Here is a 19,821-nt window from a genome sequence, read left to right as displayed (position 1 = left end):
ATTGCCAATAAATGCAGGGCAATGCATTGTTTCTAAAGCCACCGGTCCTAATACCCTCAGAGCTATTAAACTTTGAATGCAATTTTTCTATTCAGTTGCAGAGCCACAGCACCTGCAGTTTCAGTCCAACATGTGCCACGTGCAAGCAAGGAAAGTAACGAGCGGTTTAGATCTGCACATTTTTGATATGATAATGTCTACACTTCAAAATGTTCAGATACATGTTTAAGTTGCTATACGAATATGTTTTCTTTAAGACATTTACACTAACCCACGTGAGGTAATTTAATTCGATAAATCCTGGTTGTTGAAATGCATATTAAATGAACCCCTGAAACTCCTGTAATATATGGATGTCTGTTTGTAAGAAGTTAAAAGATGTTGCTCCATTCTTGTAATACTGCTGAAGTATTAATGGACAGTATTAATGCATGAGTTGAAACGGCTGCATGTCATAGAAGAGAGAGGAGGCTGGCATGATAAACGCGGAAGTGACGTCATTGATAAGTACCTCTGTAACTGTCGATCTTCCGCCTACCAGCCAAGCGGACGGTGTGTATCGCTCTGTGGATTTCCCCACACAAAAAAAACACTCCTGGTTGTTAACGCGGGCAGAGCCGACGCTTCTCTGAGAGGTAAATACCACCGACTTTAACCAGTGGAAGTCAATGCAGCAGTTGTATAAATGTGCCTGTTTACTTCCGAGCTCGAGGGCCTTGTTTACATCTCAATCCCCGGAGTAAAGTGGGTGAGAGGCGGCGGCACAGTGGAAGACAACGACAAGGGGGTGGCTAACCGGGCTAGCTCCTATGTTGTAAAGTATTGTTGGAGAACTAAATTAACTTTTTCTTAAAGGATTTTGCTAGCCTGCTCTTAAAGTATCCAACAATTTAACTCGCCTAACTCGTGGGTTTGGCATACCGTTACTTCGCTGCTGAATATAGCTAGCCTCCAGCACGCTAGCCAGGAAGCTAATCCGGCCAACAGTAAATTGGCCAGCCGTTCTGTGGATTGGACTTTACTGCCGTTTTTAATTTCTGCACCGAAGTCGGACCGAAAGGCCGATGCCCAGCAACAACCAAGCCGTTTTTTTTACGTTGCCCAATCCTTCCCCGAGCATCTTACTTCCCATCCCCCAAGCCGTGTTATCAAAACTGTGCTGAGTCGCCGTGATACAATAACGTTAGCCTGGCAAAATGTGTGTCACCTAGTCGGCTGCCTATTTTTAGCCTGGACCGGACAGAATGCAAGCATTCGCCAGTCACTGGGCTGGCACCGGGGCCAGCTGGCAGCAGTCTTTCCCGACTAACCTTGTTTTTTTATTCAGGTGGATATTTGCGAAGTCACATTTGATCCCCGGTGCCAGCAAACGACTTTGATCCGATGTTTTTTTTTAACCATAGTGGATACAAATCACATGTCGAAACAAGCCTACTTACGGCCTCTGTGATCAAAGTTCGTAACATCTTCAGAGTATACCCCCTTTAGTTATGAACTATGTTACATGGTGCGAAGACACGTTTTGGTAAGGAGAAAAACACTACCCCAAAAAAAGCTACCCACCCACATTCAAAAAAACACAATAGGACAGTGATAAAACTGCGCGGAAAGGGAACCCCCATTCTGACAAAGACATACAATTTGGCACAGCAATGCTGGGGAAGTTCTACATTCAAAGGAATTGTATTGCTTTGGCAAAGAGCTGGGTGATGTTGGGGTAAAACAAGGCAATAACTAACAATCTGTATGTAAAGGTGATGTTCACTACTGAGTTTTTTAACTGACAGTATTTTGAAAGCCATCGTAGGAGAAATCTGTGTTAAAAAAAAAAATATGTGCATCAATGATCATCATCAATTAGATTAATAGACAAAATACATGTAAAAAGGTTTTTGCCTTCTCTATGCCATCATTTATATTATTATTATTCCAGTCATGCATTACTGCTTTGTTGTTGTGTGCTTGCAGTTGGTTTTAATTCCAGTTGAGACATACTTTGTTCTCCTGTTATGTGCCCAATCTTACTTTACGGTTTGTCACCAAGTTAAGTACAGTTACGGTTTGTATGTTTCCCTCATCCCTAAAGGCTAAAGCATCGTCAGCTAATCCTCTAAACCGTGTTTTAAGCCTTAACTCTTGCCTTGTGTCCCACACGTGTTTTATCAGATCTACAGTGTAGTAGGATTGAAAATACAGGATATATGGGCAAGAGCTGATATAAAATCCTGTGTTTGTGAAGTTGAATCCAAAACTAAAGGCAGACATGAGGAGCAGAAGTAGGGCCTGTCCAGCACGTTTGAATACATCTAGACAATACATTTGAATAGTTTGGGAAATATTCCAAAAATATGGGCAGAATGTGGGGACATTGTTATCAGCCCCAGTTCAACATAGTCTAATCTTGCAGGAGACCCACACTGTTAGTTGATTCAGAATTTTATTAAATAATTGCATTAAATTTATTCAAATATTAGGAATATCCTGCAGGAATAATTAACAATTTTGATCACTTATGCATGTTTTTTTTTCCCCCGACTTTTTCCTGTATTACTTTCTTTCTCTTCCTCACTTATTTATTCATTCCTTTTCTACTCTCCTCTTCAGTCTTTTTTTCTCCTCAGATCAACTTGTAACCAACTTTCCAAATGAGTGACGGAGAGTGTGACTTCTTCTGTTTCTTCCGCTGCTGCTGAGCGCGCTCTCTGCGCGCCTCAGGAAGACGGGGTGTCTCTGAACAGTGACACAAGCAGGCGGAAAGAGGTGCGGGGAGAAACGGGGAGCTGGATCCGACAGGTAGGCGGACCGTCTACCTGTGCGGGTGATTGATTCAATCGATTGGATGTCTGTGGACATGAACAGCCAGGCGTCGGACAGCAACGAGGAAGACTTCGGAGTGAACTCTGAAGAAGAGGATGATGAGGACGATGGAGGAGAAGAGGAGGATCCGGGCGACATTGAAGCCTACTATGAGGGCGTGGCCAGCGACGTTGAGCAACAGGGCGCGGACTCCTTTGACCCAGAGGAGTACCTTTTCACTTGTCTGACCTACAAAGAGAGTCAGAGGGTGTTGATAGAGGAGGTTAACACTGTGGCTGCTGCACTGAAGGTGAGCTTGTGTCTGTTGCTGGGTTGTGTGTGGCTGCACTGTCATAATCCGGAGAATGAATTCCTTTTCATTGTAGCATTTGCAAAAGCAAGATCTGAAAAAGCAAAAATGTTCATAACCTTTCACACAGACCTAGCTTTCAGACTTTATCCTCACAGGCCACCATACACTTTATATGACCATGAGTAAAGCAGTTCAAAGCAAAATTCTGCTTTTGGCTGTGTATTGCACAACACAGTAATGAGAACCATGCTGATGTAATTTCTTCTTAAGAAAATGGCGCAAAAGAAGGAACAGACGTAGTCTGGTTATTCTTATTTGTCTCAGCACGTTAAACCATGCTCCTACTGTCCATGATTAGGGCTACCGTGTTAAGGCGAACACACTTTTTATTTGTTCTCTATCTAATTGACATATTTTTCTGCTTCAGTCATAAGAGGATTGCACGAGAATTAAATATCAAAGCTCATTAATGGAAATAAAATGGTAATTCCTTCTCTGAGAATACAAAGTCAGTTTAAATAAGCTTTATGGGTCTACATTAGATTAGATTCAACTTTATTGTCATTGTGCAGAGTACAAAGACAACGAAATGCAGTTTGCATCCAACCAGAAGTGCAAAAAGAGCAGAAAAGTACAATGATATTCAAGTATAGACAGGACAAGAAATATAGTGTAGTGTACAGTTGGTTTACAGAAGGTGGTTTAGAGTAATATAAATTAAATATAAATGTGTGCAGTGTATTAGCAGTTCCCTTATAAGAGCGGAATAAATATGGCTATGTAATATGAACAATGTATGAACAACATGTACAGATATGTGCAGTGTAGCAGCAGTAACATTATAATCAATACAATACATTTTGTATCAAATAGAAGTATGAGTTTCCAAAGTACCACAAGACCACTTATATGTACAGCGAGTCCTGATAGTCACTACCTGAGTTGCTAATGCTTTTGTTCCAAAATTGTTATTGCGATGTAGCAACTAGAAAAGAATTGTCTCTCTCCAAATACAGAAAGAAATGCTTTACTAAAAATGGTATTGTTTTATTAGCTTTATCAAACTATTTTGTGCATGGCTGCCCTTTAGTTGGTTAAGGTTGTGTTTCTATTAAAATGATCAGCCTGAAACAGTTGAGTGAGTATACTCTCACAACAGGCAAATTATAATCTCAGTCTGACTGTTTACATTGTTCTGAGTGCACACATTAATATTAATACATTCAGAAAGACTGAAGGAGACTGACTCACAGTGATCATGAGGTTCTGTCGTGTTAAACCTGGCCTTTCATGCTTTACAATAAGCCCTTTCCAGAGATGACATTTTGACTTGTCGCTGTAGGAAAATAAAGGTGTAAACAATCAAATTAATGATGGCTGAATGCAGTTTAACTGCTTTAGTTTCAGGCTGCTGCATTGTGCATGCTGGCTCACTGTCACACTGCCATAGGACACATGTATAGAGCAGAGCCATCATTAATGCTATCAGTAACACTGCTTTTCCTACTATGACAAGTCAAAATGTTTGCTGTGGAAAGGGCCTACGAGTAGTTTCTTTGCTCTTTTTATTCAGTCTGCATGCTGTTTTGCAGTAACTTACTTCACACTTGTACATAATTATACATATTCACACCTGTGAGCAGCACAGCACAACAGTCTCCTGTTAGCAGAACTGAGCAGCTCCCATAGGAGCAGTTGTGTGTTTCTTGATGGCAGTAGGTGAACGAAGGGAGCACTTCTCAGTTTTTTTCTCTCCATTTGACTGGATTTTAATTGTTGACTTATGAATCATATATGTCTGGCCTGTAGTACTAGGTGATATGCTAAAGTAACACTATATATCTTACTTATTAGAGTTATATTCCTCTCTCATCTAATATTCACTGTACAGTTACAGCTGAGAAAATACATCAAGTCATCAGCAGGGATATCAGTGCCTGAACTACATTTAGATTTTCTAGGCATCTAATTCATTAATCAAGATAAAGGGGTGTTAATAGAGTTGTGGCAGCTTTTTGTTTTGAAACGGTGTATTGTATGTATGGTATACATATGTTTTTATTATAAATAAACAAAGCTACCTATTTGTTTAATTGATGGCAGCTGATCTTTTTGTATATATAATGTCACAGTCCAAAGTGAAGTCTTCAAGTAGCTTAATTTGTCATGGCAGTGATCAATAAAGCAAATGGTATTGAATATACAACAGTATAAAACAAAAGCAAAACTTTACCTTTTGAGAATATGTAATAACATTTTAGGTTTTTACTCAATTGTAAAAAGTGTCATTGATACTTTTTCTTTTGGTTGTATTTTGTTGGGAAGTTATTTGCTTTATTTGAAACCTTGCATTATCAGTGTTGACAGCATGGTCAGAATGATCAAATATTTCCTTCTCATCAAGAAGGAAGTCCTTACAGTAAAAAAAAAAAAAAATAGGCAAATTGGGGATATAAGAGCTGTGTATCATTACAGATTAGCTGACTGTCAAGACAGCCGAGTCACTCATGTGTCCCTTTCTCTCTCAGGTTTTACCAGCGGTAGCAAAACTGATCCTGGTGCATTTGCACTGGCAGGTTTCACAAATACTGGACAGGTATGCCCTTCTGCTCCTTCCCCCTTCCTGCCCTTTTCATTTTCTTTCTTGCAGTCTTTCTTTTTCATCACTCCTTCTCAGCTTCTTTAATTCAGCCTCCCTCTCCCCACTTTTTTTCCTCCATAATTTTTATTCTCATAATTCTGTCATCTTTTAGTTTTCTCCTGTACCTTCTTCTCCTCACTCTCCTGGCTCTTTATTATCTTTCTATGATTTCTGTCTCTCTCCCTCTCGTTTCTTTGCATTGCAGTTTTATATATTTCAGTTTCTCATCCTTGAATAACTCTTGGTTTTCTCCATGTTCCCCACAGATATAAGTCCAACTTGTCTCTGCTGTTGTCGGATGCTCTGGTCCAGCCCAGCAACACCTGCAGATCAGTCACGGTAAGTAACAGGCCACATGCAATAAATGAGGGCTTATACACACAAATACTGTTTACATGCTTTGTTCATACCTTTTTTGTTCCGATTTTTTTTATACCATTCATATCTTGTGACCGCGCTACGAATTACTATAAGACTGTTTATTGGTTATTAGCTTGGTTCTTGAAGCATTCGTCCATCCTTTGTGTGAACATTACTTTGAGTAAAACCTTTCAGGCTGTACATAATGTAAAAGCCATAATAAAGAAATAAAATCCTTTACAAAATTGTTCACTGTGGGTAAAATGAGTAGTTTGAAGTTGGAATCAATATTCAGTTGTTTCTTGTAGCCACTGATTTACCGCTGTACCCACATTCACAGCAAATTTAACTTTAAGGACAAATTGTCATCTGGTATCAAACATGCAGCAGTTTGATTCTGTTGATAAATTGGTTAGCTGTTTGGCAAAAGAATATATGGACATTTTGGTCATTGACTAACCATTTAAATAATTTATTAGGATAAAGTCCCAAACATTTCTTAGTTACAGCTTCTCAAACGGGAGGATGTGTTGCTGTTCTCAGTTTCTCGTCATTAGAATTGAAGAAATTCAGTGTAGACATTTTGAAAACATCACTGTGGTAACGTGAGATGGCAATATAGCATTATTTTATTATTACATGCGGGGATCATACAGGTGCTTGACATCCTTGAAAATGCTTGAATTTTGATTTTGTGTTTTCAAGGTTTGAAAAGTGCTTACATTTTGGATAAAATTCTTGAAAATGCTTGAAATTGTAACTGTATTTCTTTCACAACAAATACCTATCTGACTGAATAGTTTGTTTATTAAATGGAGAAATAAAATGTTGGAGAGCCTTAAATGAAACCTGCTCGCTTGCATGTGTGACTGCGATCTGCCAGGTGTGACTCCACCCCCATGAAATCACTACTGCACCATGCCGGGAGGCGATATTACGAATCCTACTATGGCTACGCCAAGACCCGCCCTTTAATAGTATTTATTGGCCAAGCGTCCATGCTTATGCAAGGTAACGTAACCCCATTTGTACAGGTCGGCTATCCAAATGCCAATCAAGCTGCTTCGTAGGGCAGGTCTTGGCGTGGCCATAGTGGGATTCGTAAATTTGCTGCTGGGAAGTTGTCGTTTCAATGAACGTTGGCTGGAAGATGAAAAGTACAAATTATGGATTAAACGGGGACAAACCCCACGTGTTGCCTCTTGTAAAGTCTGCAAAAAAGACGTGCAGCTTTTCACAATGGGCGAGTCTGCGCTCTCGAGTCACATGAAGTAAGTTTCAAGTAAGGCAACTGAAGTAGCCTACTGTACTTACTGTATGTACTGTACACGTTAGTGCCCATTTGTTTACGCTAGTAACTGCTAGCTAGGAATTCGCAGGCTAAGTGACTGAGAGTAGGTGTGAAAATGTAATGTTAGTATTGCATGTCCGTTATGGCACGTTCATTTGTGGAATATGCAGTGAACATAGCCAAAGTTACATCACAGTAGATGTAACGTTAACTAGCCACAAATTAAAACCTGCAAACGTTAGCCCAATACATAACAATCGTTGATTGCTGAACCGAAATTGTGTCATACAGGTAGCCTACTGTAAGGTTGAGGATGGCCTTATGCAATATTTACACTGCTCTATTCCAGTAGATACATGTATATGTCTTGGCAATGAAATAAAAAAATGTTATTTATCAGGCAGGTGCCTGTGCACTGTCAAAGTCTTCTGGGTTAAAATGGAATTACAGGTTGTTGTTGTTGCACTGTCTCAGATTTTGTTCAGACCTCTATATCAAGAATGTGTCCCAAAACCAAGGCCTGTAAAATATTTCTGTTCAAATCCTGTCATGTTCATATTTTCAGCCCTTGAAATTACTTCAGTTTTACAGCCTGAAAATCATATTATCTGGGAAGCAATATTTGGACAATCATATAATGAAAAGTATTATTTATAGGCAGCCCAAACTTTGTAGGGTAGAAGACAAACATGTCAATATGACTGAACCATTACAAGTTTGTACGGCGTGCCCTAGATTTGGAAAAAAAAGTGTGAAAAGACTGACATTAAGGGTAGCATAAACTTTGAGCAAAATTTTAAGAGGGTGCAGCAACTGTTTTCCTGGATTTTGTCTGATTTGACACAGAATGACCCAGCTGCATGTCATTTGGCTCAAATCCTCCCACTCAGTGCTACTCTCCATACCTGTCTTACTGTATGTTATGTTATGAACCATGAAGATATCTGATCCCTGTACTACAAATCAAGATCAACAAGCTCTGGATTTATTTCAATTATCTGGCTTCACTAACCCTAACAACCACGGTCCCGCATAACCTGTATCACGACGCTGGTTAACAACTAGTTCAATCAACCCAGGGTTTCCCCAATCCAGCGGCGCGCGCGTTCACATAAAAGAAGCGGTGTTTGCGCACCACGACCAATCGCAAACATCTACCAGAGCAGCATATTTTACATAAATATGAAGAACACAGACACGGTTTTACAGGCAAAATGCAGGAAGGAAAGCTGGCAAAAATAGCCGACGCTGTTTTGCGTAAATCACAACGCTTATCCTATCAATATCACTTCCAGTAGTGTAGTCTACGTGATAGTAAGCTCCAGGATGTCTATATACCCACTTAAAAATGCCCAGTGACACGTAATGTACTTTCTATTACATTTTGATTTCGGGGAGGCAGTAGCTCAGTCTGTAGGGACTTGGGTTGGGAACCGGAGGGTCACTGGTTCAAGTCCCAGTACGGACCAAAGTACAGAGTGTGGATTGGTAGCTGGAGAGATGCCAGTTCAACTCCTGGGCACTGCCAGGTGCTCTTGAGCAAGGCACCGTACCCCCCCAACCGCTCAGGGCGCTGGTCCAGCACTGGCAGCCCACTCAAAGTGGCAAAGTCAAAAGTGTATCGGAATGCAGGAAATGAAGTCGATGCCTAAAACTTCCCACTATGACCCCCCACTATGATATGCCCCCGTCCTCCCCCAAAGGCAGATTCTGGCCAATATACAGTACAGTACACCCACTACAATACATTAGACTAAACTGGTCACTTCCCCATCAGTCAGGCACAAGATCTGACCATATATAATTACACTTTTGCTCTCCATAAACGGTCGTTGCTTTAGGCTTTTATTTCAGTTGTCAACCCTGGCAGTGGTACGCGATTGTGAGAGAAAATAAAAAAAAACAACATAAAAACATAATTTAAACCGATGTGCGCATTGGCAACACACGGCTCAAGAAGCCGACAAATAGCCTATATGTAATTCCCTCTGCTGAAAATCTATATCTTTCATAAAAATACCCATCAGGGAATGTTAACGGGGTTGTCGGTCTCTAAATGTTTTAACTTTTATGAGCGCACCTCTCTCTCTCTCCACCCACCGAGCTCCAGCTGATCTAAGAACGGTGACGCCGTTATCAGTCGAGTATTGATTGGTTAGTAGGCGGTGCTTTTACACCGGTTGTTCTCTAATCTCCAACATAACCTGCTCCCGACCAGGTTAGGCGTTCAGCATAAGTTACCACGGCGATTGAACCCGATAACAAGTGATCCACCTTCGTGGTACAGAAAACCCTGGGTTGAACCTGAAGTTAGCTCGTTAACGCCAAATCTTGCTTCGCAGTACAGGCCTCAGATCCTTCTGCTATTTCGAAACACAATTTTGTCTGTTTATAGCATTATCTCGTTTAATGTGATAAAAACACTAAATAATAATTTTGACTATGTATTGGTATGTAATTTACGGTGGTGTAAGGTGCTGGGAAAAGCTTTAAAATGGACCTTGAAAGTGCTTAAAGTGCTTGAATTTGACCTTGGAAAAGGTGTACGAACCCTGTAAATTATATTTATATATATATATATATATATACTAAGCAATCAGTTGAGTTCATAATTAAAAAAAAAAAAAAAAGTAGATTAATCTGTAGCAACAACACTTGTGTTTGACGACATGTTTATGATTTCTGTGTTTCAGGTCCCTCAGTCCCTTCAGTGTGGTGTGTGTCTACAGGTCGTACGGAGAGACTCCCTGCTGGCACTGCCCTGCCAGCACTCCTTCTGCAAAGCATGCTGGGAGCAGCACTGCACTGTCCTGGTCAAAGATGGCATTGGAGTGGGTGAGTGTTTGTGTATGTGTAGTCGTCAAAGCTGGTATTAGAGTGGGTGAGTCACACTTTGTTTGATGTGAGCTCCTAAGTGCCTGTTCATGCGTGTCTGTATGTCCTTGTATTTATGTGTTGGTGTGTGTTAATCCGCTCAGGGTTTTATCACAGTTTCAGCCTCTGATCCTTTTGGAAATTTATTTTAGCCTATGATTTTCTGCCAGACGAGCATGGTTTGAAGTCTGGTATTTGGTTTAACAAGGTGAGTTTAATCAGTCCCTTTAATGATACACCCTTTTAATGACAGAAACCACTATGGATCCTGGCTGGATGCAGTGTTTTCTCTAGCTTTGTGGAAGACTTAGGTGCATGATTTGGCGTGGTGTTTAGGGTCCTCCCGCAAGACGATGTTACATTTTTCAATAAAAACAAATGCCATTACACATAATTTTGGACCATTATTATTACCATATCTGTGTCTAAAACATTGGAAAAACTACAGCAGATGATGATAAATAAATAACACTTAAAAAGCTTAAAGACAAAACTTGCTAAAGAAGTCCACTTGGGGTGTTTTTAATTCTGTCTGGTGTCAAATGTACATGGCAGGCATACTGCTAACTATGATTATTAGTGTGTCTGAGAGAGAAGGTATGCTTGAGACCAGATGGAAGTGTGGGTGTGTACACAGATCAGTTATATTTTGTACAGTATGATGTATTTGTGTGGTAAAGTGCATACAATTTACCAGACTCCCTGTTCTTAAGTTGTGAGTGTGTGTTGGAACACAAGTGCTTTTGTATGTGTATATTTGAATGCAGTAACCCAATGTGTGTACCTGTGCTACTTTCTAACATTCTCTCTCAAGTCGGTCCACGTAACCGTAAAATGTGTTTCTCTATCGAGAGTCCTTCTGAGCCTGATATGTGTTTGTTTATCAGCTGTACGAAGGACACATTTATGATGAAAGATGACCCCGGTCCAGTATCTGGGTCACTGTAAGACTAAACCAGCCCGCTTAAACCAAACACAAGTGGAGGAACTTTCTTAGTCACAGACAAAGTCAAAATGATGGGTGTAGTTTATTGCTGCATTAGTAAAGAAACACACAAACAGCAGCTGCAGCCTTTGTAGGGCAGTGTGTACATGTTGGCTCTCTCACTACCCCAAGTCAGTGATTCAGGACTCTTCATTGTGTGTGTGTGTGTGTGTGTGTGTGTGTGTGTGTAGGTATCTCGTGTATGGCTCAGGACTGTTCCCTGCAGATGCCAGAAGACTTTGTCCTGCCACTGCTGCCAGGAGAGGAGCTGAAGGACAAATACAGACGCTACCTCTTCAGAGACTATGTTGAGGTGTGTCTCCTTGTGCTAAATCGGTTTGATTAGATGCTGCGTCAAGTTCTGCATGTGCAGCAAATGAGACGTCAGAGGCACGTGGAAAGGGAGTGTGAAGGAGAGAAACTCTTTAAGCCGCCAGGCCTTCAACACACTGGCGGAAACCCTGCAGCATTAAATCTGAATCCTCTCTAAATGTATTTATGCAAATGATGATATCTCTAATTAGACATTTGCGTTTTCTGAAAGGATCATTCACCCAAATTACAAAGAAAATCATTTTCCGTTTTATTTACCAAGGTTTTCAGATAACCTGTGTCTGAGCTTTCTGCCTCCAATTGAGGTGAATAGAAATTTGTTTGTGGTGCTAATAATATTGGAAAAATTAAATGCACCTTTTTCCAGAAACAGTATCCCTGATACTCGGGATGATCCACAGAATACTATTTCCAGTTTTCATCTTCTATTTTTTAAATCTTCTATCTTCTTCATTCTCTACCCAACCACTTTTGTGGGGTAATCAACTCTTTAAAGACCGCACTGCTATGGTTAATCCAAGGCACCTTCCAGCAGGTTTTATCCAGGGATTGGCAATTATTATTGTCATTGATGATGTCATCATCATTGTCATGATGCATCTGTTAATTTTGACATTCTTTGTGTTACTTAAGCTTTGTTTCTCTCTCTCTCCCTCTCTCCCTCTGCAGAGTCATTTCCAGTTGCAGTTGTGTCCAGGTGCAGACTGTCCCATTGTCATCAAGGTGCAGGAGCCCCGGGCACGCAGGGTGCAGTGTAGCCGCTGCAGTGAAGTCTTCTGGTAGGACGCGCACACAAAAACAGCACGCTGACAGTAACAATTTCACAAAAACTACAGTGTTAATAAGTTTTACTATTGCTTGACTATGGTCAGATTATTGTTACTTGCCCCCTGGCTTTAAAACAGGGTTGTATGCATTTTCTCATTGACTCTGAATCTTTGTTTGGTATCCTAAAGCAGTTACAGTTCTTTGCAGTTTTCTTTTTAAAAACTTTTTGAGGCGCCTGGGTAGTTCATCTGGTAGAGCATCCGCACATGTACAGAGGCTCGGTCCTTGAAACAGTGGCCACAGGTTCAGTTCCGACCTGCAGCCCTTTGCTGCATGTCATTCATTCTCTCTCTCTCTCTCTCTCTCTCTCTCTCTCTCTCTCTCTCTCTCTCTTACTCTCTCTCTCCCCTTTCATGTCGAAGCTGTCCTATCCAACAAAAGCCTAAAATGCCAGAAAATAATCTTTAAAACTTTTTGGCTGAATTTGAATGTCCTGCAACGTTTTTATCCAGTCTAAGAATAACATTCTTGGATGAAGTGTGAGTCTAATCCAAGTATAAGATAAAGAATAAGGAAAAGAAGTTGAAGAAAAAAGAGACAGCTGAGCATTTAATTTACTTAAACACACCAAGTTCCCTTATTTATTTAAGCTCTGTAACCGACCATTAGTAAAATATTATGATTTCAGAATTTGTCCTGACTGCTGTATTTTCTTATTCTCTTTCTCAGTTTTAAATGCCGTCAGATGTACCATGCACCCACAGATTGTGCAACAATCCGGAAATGGCTGACCAAATGTGCAGATGATTCCGAGACGGCTAACTACATCAGCGCACACACTAAAGATGTATGAAGAATCTATACGTGTACACACGCGCATCTAGTCATGCACATACACAAGCACTGGTGTGTCATACTACATACATACTTGCACACATGCTATATTTTCGATGGACAATAACGATCAGGGTTGACACAGTTTGAAAACGCATAAAAATGTATATTACTTATTATCTGTAATACAGTGCTGTAACCTGTCACATACTCTAATTCGATCATATTTATATAAGAGGTGTCCGGGACGAAGAATTTACATCGTCAAATTCAATTGGTCATTTTTATTTTATTTTTTCTTCATTTGCGACATAGTCTTGCATTTTTTTTCCACACAAACAAAAGAGCTGCAAGCTGCAAACAGCTGTTTCTAAGCTCCTCCCCCTGATCATTTTGACAGGGAATCGTTCATAAATGTAAAACATATTTAGCGCTCTGCTCGTGCTACACTCTTATGTGAGTGCTCTGATTAATAAACATGTTACAAAATAGGCTATGATATATCGCCGATTTATTTGGAGGAAGAAAGCAAGGAACTTTATGTAAAATCAGACATTCAGTACCCCCATATAGCTCGAATAGAACGATCCTTTATTTTTTAACCACATTTTTTACACCTGCAACTATTTCACTGTGAACTTGGCAGTTGAATCAGGCTCTTTAGATCGAATAATCGACTATTTGGGGTCACCTCTAATTTGTATATGTATTTCTCCTCTAGTGTCCTAAGTGCAATATCTGCATTGAGAAGAACGGAGGGTGCAATCACATGGTGAGTCAGAGATGAAAATCGCCCTTTCCTAGTACACAGGAGATGCTAAAAATATATTCATATTCTGAGAGCCGCAGTCCTCAAATTGAATAGTTTGACACTTGGTTAGATCACTCCTCAGATATGCTACCTGCTATATGCTGCTTTTATCGTACAGTTTCTAAGCTGTATGTATGACAAAGCACTTGTGTTAAATCAAGTACTAAATGTTTTTGTATGAAAACATTCAGCTGCTGATTTTTCTGATTCATTAAAAATGTGACTTAGGCAGAATTCATAGGATCCGGCATTGTGGCGATTAGCCGCAGGGTTGTGCAGCGGTGTGGGTGTGTTGTGCGTTTTTTAGCCATGCTGCTAGTATGCTGGGTCCTACAAGTAATTGAGTGATTAAAAAAAACACATTTACTTTCAATAACTAACCAGGATACGAGGTCTATCAGAACAGTGGGGTTTAAACTGGTGCACAAGGCCAAATTGAGTGACTACGCGTAGAGTCTCTAGTCCGTTGTGTCCAGTCTGATCGCCAGTTACGGGATTGGCCACCGCAGCGTGATGTCGGGTTGCGTTTCTCCAAAAGTTGAATCCTAAACGGACTACCCACTCAAATGAATCGGAGGACTGGCGTTTTCACCACATTGCCTGATCTAGTCTGAATGCCGCCTTGCATGGTTGTTTTGTCATGTTTCTGGTTCACTAACTTGACTTCCTCCTGTGTCTTTGTTTATTTCAGCAATGCTCCAAGTGCAAACACGGTAAGTAGTTTGCCTCAGTTTCACACCTCCAATATTATCCAGTAATGCATGAACTCACTGTTCTGGGAGGCCCTTTATATCCACCTAGTGGCATGATACAATACACAAAAAGCAGCCATCCACTGTAATTATGAGACAAGTTAACTTCCAAGAAATTCAAAGTGAAAGTTGACGCTTGGTTATAATAAAAGTCTTGTTTATCTTCTTTTTTTTTTTTTTGCATCTTTTGGGTAATGGTGGCAGCTGCCATTCTTAAAGAAGCACATAGTTGAGTAGAGTACCCAAAGTATATTTAAAAAAAGCTAAATAACTTCTGAAGCTATAGTTTGAGTATTGTTTTTCTTTTTCTTCATTAGTTAGATTTAGTAATTTAGATAAGGAATTTGGTTAAACCAAAAGGTAGTTAGTCATCCGGAGAAATGGATAATATACAGTATTACCAACTGCAGCCAATATCAGCCAATTTAAACTGGCTGTAGACTTAAGAATGGAGCTGACCCTTTAGGCTGTTCTATGTTCAGTTCAGTTCAATTTTATTTATGTAGCACGTTTAAAAACAACCATAGTTGACCAAAGTGCTTAACAAGCTCCAAAAATCAAAGAGATAATATACACAAACAATATGCAATACAAAATAACCAACAGTAGAAAAAGGTCAAGATATCAAAACTCAACTTGAATTGAAAGTCGATGCATAGTAATGGGTCTTAAGCAAGGACTTGGAACGTTTCACTGGTCCGAGCTGTTCTTACATGAATAGGTAGACTATTCCAGAGGTTTGGAGCAGCCACTGAAAAGGCTCGGTCACCTTTTGTTTTTTAACCTATGATACACACGTCACTTACTGTACATACTGTGTAATGTATGTAGTGGGGAGTCCATAAATGTGTGTTTTGTGTCTCCTGAAAGACTTCTGCTGGATGTGTCTTGGTGACTGGAAGACTCACGGCAGTGAATACTACGAGTGCAGCCGCTACAAAGAGAACCCTGATATAGTCAACCAGAGCCAGCAGGCTCAGGCCAGAGAGGCCCTGAAGAAATACCTGTTCTACTTTGAGAGGGTGAGTCTTTTTGGATCCCCATTTATGTTTTGCTCTAAAAATCAAGAGCAAAAATGCTTCCTGGATAAAAGTAAAGGTTGAAAAGCTTTGCAGATGTGTTTATTTCCTCCCTCTGGACTAAGAAACACTTTTCTACCTTTTTATGTTCTTTCTCTGTTTCTACCCAAATGCTGAGACTAGTGGAAAAGTCTGTGCAGCCTGGGATTCAACGTCTCAAAACCCTGCTTTACATAAACTAGGAACATATGAAAGATGATTTCATTTTTTGGATTTGAGGGAGATTAACTCATAACAAATTTCGTCCTGCACTCTTGTATGAAAGTTGTTAGGGACATTTGTGTCCAAAGCCGTTCTCAGGACAAAAATATCACAGCACACTGTCTTAAGCTTGCAAATGGAATATTTTATAAACACTGACGTTTTAATACAGCATAGCTCTAGATTTACAGGAGGAATATTTGTTCTGTATTTCATTCCTTTTATTTCTTTTTTATATTTACCCAACCAGTGGGAGAATCACAACAAGTCTCTGCAGTTGGAGGCTCAGACGTACCAGAGGATCCAGGAGAAGATCCAGGAGAGAGTGATGAACAACCTGGGAACCTGGATTGACTGGCAGTACCTGCATAACGCTGCAAAGCTACTGGCTAAGGTACTCGCACACTTAAGTGTGTGTGTGTGTGTGTGTGTGTGTGTGTGTGTGTGTGTGTGTGTGTGTGTGTGTGTGTGTGTGTGTGTGTGTGCGTTAGATGAAGAGGTAATAAGTAAGTAATGAGAGACGGACACATATGACTTAAAATATGACGTGCGTTTGTCTTAGGTGTACTATTATCAATTCAGTCTCTTGTAGATACCAGTGCAGTGGTAGAATCAGTGGAAGATCATGTTGATAAATTATCATGGTGCCTTTTCTTAATTCTGACACAGTCTCACTTTGTGTCTTGTCTATTTGTTTCCAGTGTCGCTACACACTGCAGTATACCTACCCTTACGCCTATTACATGGAGTCCGGCCCACGCAAGAAACTGGTGAGAAACCTCTCCCCATGCCTGTTCATTATTGCAGAACACTCATTGTAAAATGATGTAGCAACTTAATTAATGGTGTTAACTGTTTTCTCTGTAGTTTGAGTACCAGCAGGCCCAGCTGGAAGCAGAAATAGAAAACCTGTCGTGGAAGGTGGAGCGGGCTGACACCTATGAGAGGGGAGTGGTGGGAGGCGAGGGGGAGCTCAGCGCCAGTGACAGAGGGGTAAGAGCTATTGGATGGATATTTGATGCAGACATTCATGTCTCACTCAGGATGATTTATAATAACTTTGGTGATCCTCTGACTGTTCATCTAAGGCTGTCATCAGGTCAAGCTTTAAATTTGTCCAGTACCTTGGTTTATATAAATATTTATATACTATATATATATTTATTTAAATACCTGCAAAGCTAATGCTGTTCCCATCAGCCTCAGCTGCACTTGGTGAATAGTGCTGGTAATTAGAAAACGTTAGCATGCTAACGCACTAAACTAATATGGTGAACATGGTAAATATTATACAGCTATTATTGGGAGCATGTTAAGCATTCTGAGATTAGCATTTAGCTCTAAGCTCCACTGCCACTACATGGCTGTAGACTCTTTGTTAATTTCTTTTAAAAGTAAAGAATTCAACCTCTTTTGGCTTAATCTTTTTTTTTTTTTTTTATTCAAAAATGTATCATCACTATGGGATATATGTTAAGATGTCAATTGTAATGTTGACTACAATGTTGACTACATGTAACAGTGGTGTTCAAATAAACTCAATAAAATACTAATTATTTAAAAAAAGAGTAAAGAATTGAAAAAGAAGTATAGCCGAGGAATCACAATTGACTTTTCACTTGGTCCATGTTTTGTTTTAGAAGTGTCTTTAGCATTAACTGATGTTTCGTCTGTTTCTTTGTTTTTTTTTACAGGATCTGGAGAATCAGATGCATATTGCTGAGCAGAGGCGACGCACGCTGCTGAAGGATTTCCATGACACCTGAAGCTCCATCGCGAATGCAAAGCACCAGCATCTCCCTCCTTACGTCCTTCCTTTCTTCTTTGCCTCCTGCCTTTGCTTCCCTCCATGACCATCCCTCGGTGAAGTCTCATACTGACCCCTCCTTTTGCTTCTCTACACTCGCTCATCGGCTTCTTTCTGTGGTCCCCCCCCCCCTCACTCCCATCATGCTGCAGAGTCACATAATGGCACGATTGTTTCTCCCCGTCCTCTTCTCCTCCTCAATTCATTTACATGTTTTGGCTCCAGATCATTACATTCACCGTGGTTGTGCTTGTTGCCGAAGCTTTTGTTAAGCAGACAAAGAAGATGTGGGAGATAGAATACGCTTTCTTTCAGGAGACTGTGCTGATTGTGGATCTGTATTTGGTGGTTTTCACACCACAATGATTAGGGGGCACTTGATGGCAGTTGTACTTGTAGTACTTACTGGATTGGCCTGAACACATGCAAAGTTGATTCTTTTTTTCCCCAAACATTTAAATTTAAGTTGCCTCTCCTAAGCTGCAAAAGGTTAATTGACATAAATGAATAAGACATTGATTACAGCAAAGATGATGTAGTAGTCGTGGTATAGGTGCAAATTCACACAGCCCAATGAAGAATTCTCAACGGCACATTATGGAGACCTTTCACTGTAAAGGTGCTTTATTTCTGCCATAAATGTGTATATGGTGTGTTTACTGTGAAAAAATGGTGACCTCAGAGTCCCACATACTCCTTGAAATGAACAAAATACTGTATTTTCCTACGTATGATGCATGTTTATGTAAACAAAGTACAAAAGAATAAGATGAATGTTTAAAAGACAACTTTTTTTATATATATAGATTTTGTTGCCAGTGTTTCACAATAAACACACCTTCCCCCTTTGTTTGTTTGTGTTAGTACCTAACCTGACCTACAGCTACGACTGCCAGCAAATAGTTGCTAGTCATTATGATCGAAGTAAAACAGAAGTCCCATTCTTGTCTCTTTACATTCTCATACTGATGTTGTTGCTTGATTTTTGTTCAGCTAGTGTAGATCCAAACAGTGTGAGCCAGACCTTCTCCATAAAAATCTAACATTTGCACCTCCACTGATCAGCTGATCAGATGATGAACTTAAGTGTACTCTCAGCCGTTCATGCACACGACAACAGCCCCCCCCACGCCCCCGATGTTGACACAGCATTTGCACGCACATACCATGTACACATTGACACACTCGTGCTCAAACACTCCGCTGCAGAAAATAAACGTTAGCAGTTAATCTGTCTCCTTTCCCCATCTTGTGCTCTCTTCTCTTTCTTTACATTCATCCCCTCACTTTATTTTGCTCTTTATTTTCTCGTTTCTTCCTGCTCACATTGTTCACTTTTCTTCTGGAAAATGGCTGTTGATAGATCGTTAAAAAAAAAAAAAATACAAAAAAAATTGTTGTAATTTTCAACGGTTGTACATTAATACAGAAATAGAGTTACTGAGAGAGTTTTTAAAACCGGACCCTGTCTCTCGTGTGTTCATTACACATACGCTCATACACAAACGGAAGATCAAACCCTTTGGATTTTACTTCATTTTAGGTCGATAGGAGTCAAGTAAATGTAATGTGTTCCATAAATGTAATAGGGTGTTTGTCTAATGCGGTGGTTATTAACAAGACAATGTGATGTGTTAACGATTCTTGTAGGGAAATAATTTCTTGCTCCCCTTAAGACACTTTTAGAGTTTCAACTCCTAAATTTAAGAATAACATCCCCAACAACAAAACCACCTGGAGACTCAAATTTTGGCAGAATAAACTACTAACTTTTGGAGATAAAAATGCAGCTGAGATTTATAAATGCAACCTTGTTTTTGTAGATGGTGGCAGACCCATTGGTCATAATGAACTTCATATAATGTTGGTATGAGTATACACTCTTAGGAGAAATGACAGATGCATGCTATATGCAATCACTGTTTTAAAGTATAGTCTATATTAATTAGGGAAGAATTTCTTATGATTATTAAAAT

At 40.0% G+C, this 19,821-nt stretch overlaps 1 protein-coding gene across 2 annotated transcripts; it reads left to right on the top strand.

Moving 5' to 3' along the window:
• The first annotated feature begins 458 nt into the window (after window positions 1-458).
• arih2 (ariadne homolog 2 (Drosophila)) lies at window positions 459-19,308 on the top strand. 2 transcript variants are annotated; one of them, XM_031286518.2, is made up of 15 exons: window positions 459-635; window positions 2,622-3,106; window positions 5,638-5,705; window positions 6,017-6,089; window positions 10,095-10,236; window positions 11,452-11,573; window positions 12,263-12,372; window positions 13,091-13,208; window positions 13,917-13,967; window positions 14,698-14,719; window positions 15,629-15,780; window positions 16,289-16,432; window positions 16,740-16,808; window positions 16,906-17,031; window positions 17,733-19,308. In XM_031286518.2, exons 2-15 carry the CDS (start codon window positions 2,840-2,842, stop codon window positions 17,802-17,804), a joined length of 1,536 nt encoding a protein of 511 aa, XP_031142378.1. In that variant the 5' UTR covers window positions 459-635; window positions 2,622-2,839; the 3' UTR covers window positions 17,805-19,308. The 2 variants fall into 2 exon arrangements, with proteins under 2 accessions (XP_031142378.1, XP_031142377.1); XM_031286517.2 differs by having other exon boundaries at window positions 490-635; window positions 2,605-3,106.
• The last annotated feature ends 513 nt before the right edge of the window (window positions 19,309-19,821 follow it).

The sequence above is a fragment of the Sander lucioperca genome, chromosome 12 (genome assembly GCF_008315115.2).
Source record: "Sander lucioperca isolate FBNREF2018 chromosome 12, SLUC_FBN_1.2, whole genome shotgun sequence".
Lineage (NCBI taxonomy): Eukaryota > Metazoa > Chordata > Actinopteri > Perciformes > Percidae > Sander > Sander lucioperca.
Note: the sequence above shows the minus strand (reverse complement) of the source record. Positions and strands in the feature narration are given on the sequence as shown.

Coding starts and splice junctions, on each gene's coding strand:
- arih2 (XM_031286518.2), top strand. CDS start 2,840: ATGTCTGTGGACATGAACAGCCAGGCGTCGGACAGCAACGAGGAAGAC. Junction 13,968..14,697: donor ACGGAGGGTGCAATCACATG/GTGAGTCAGAGA, acceptor TGTTTATTTCAG/CAATGCTCCAAGTGCAAACA. Junction 15,781..16,288: donor ACCTGTTCTACTTTGAGAGG/GTGAGTCTTTTT, acceptor TTACCCAACCAG/TGGGAGAATCACAACAAGTC.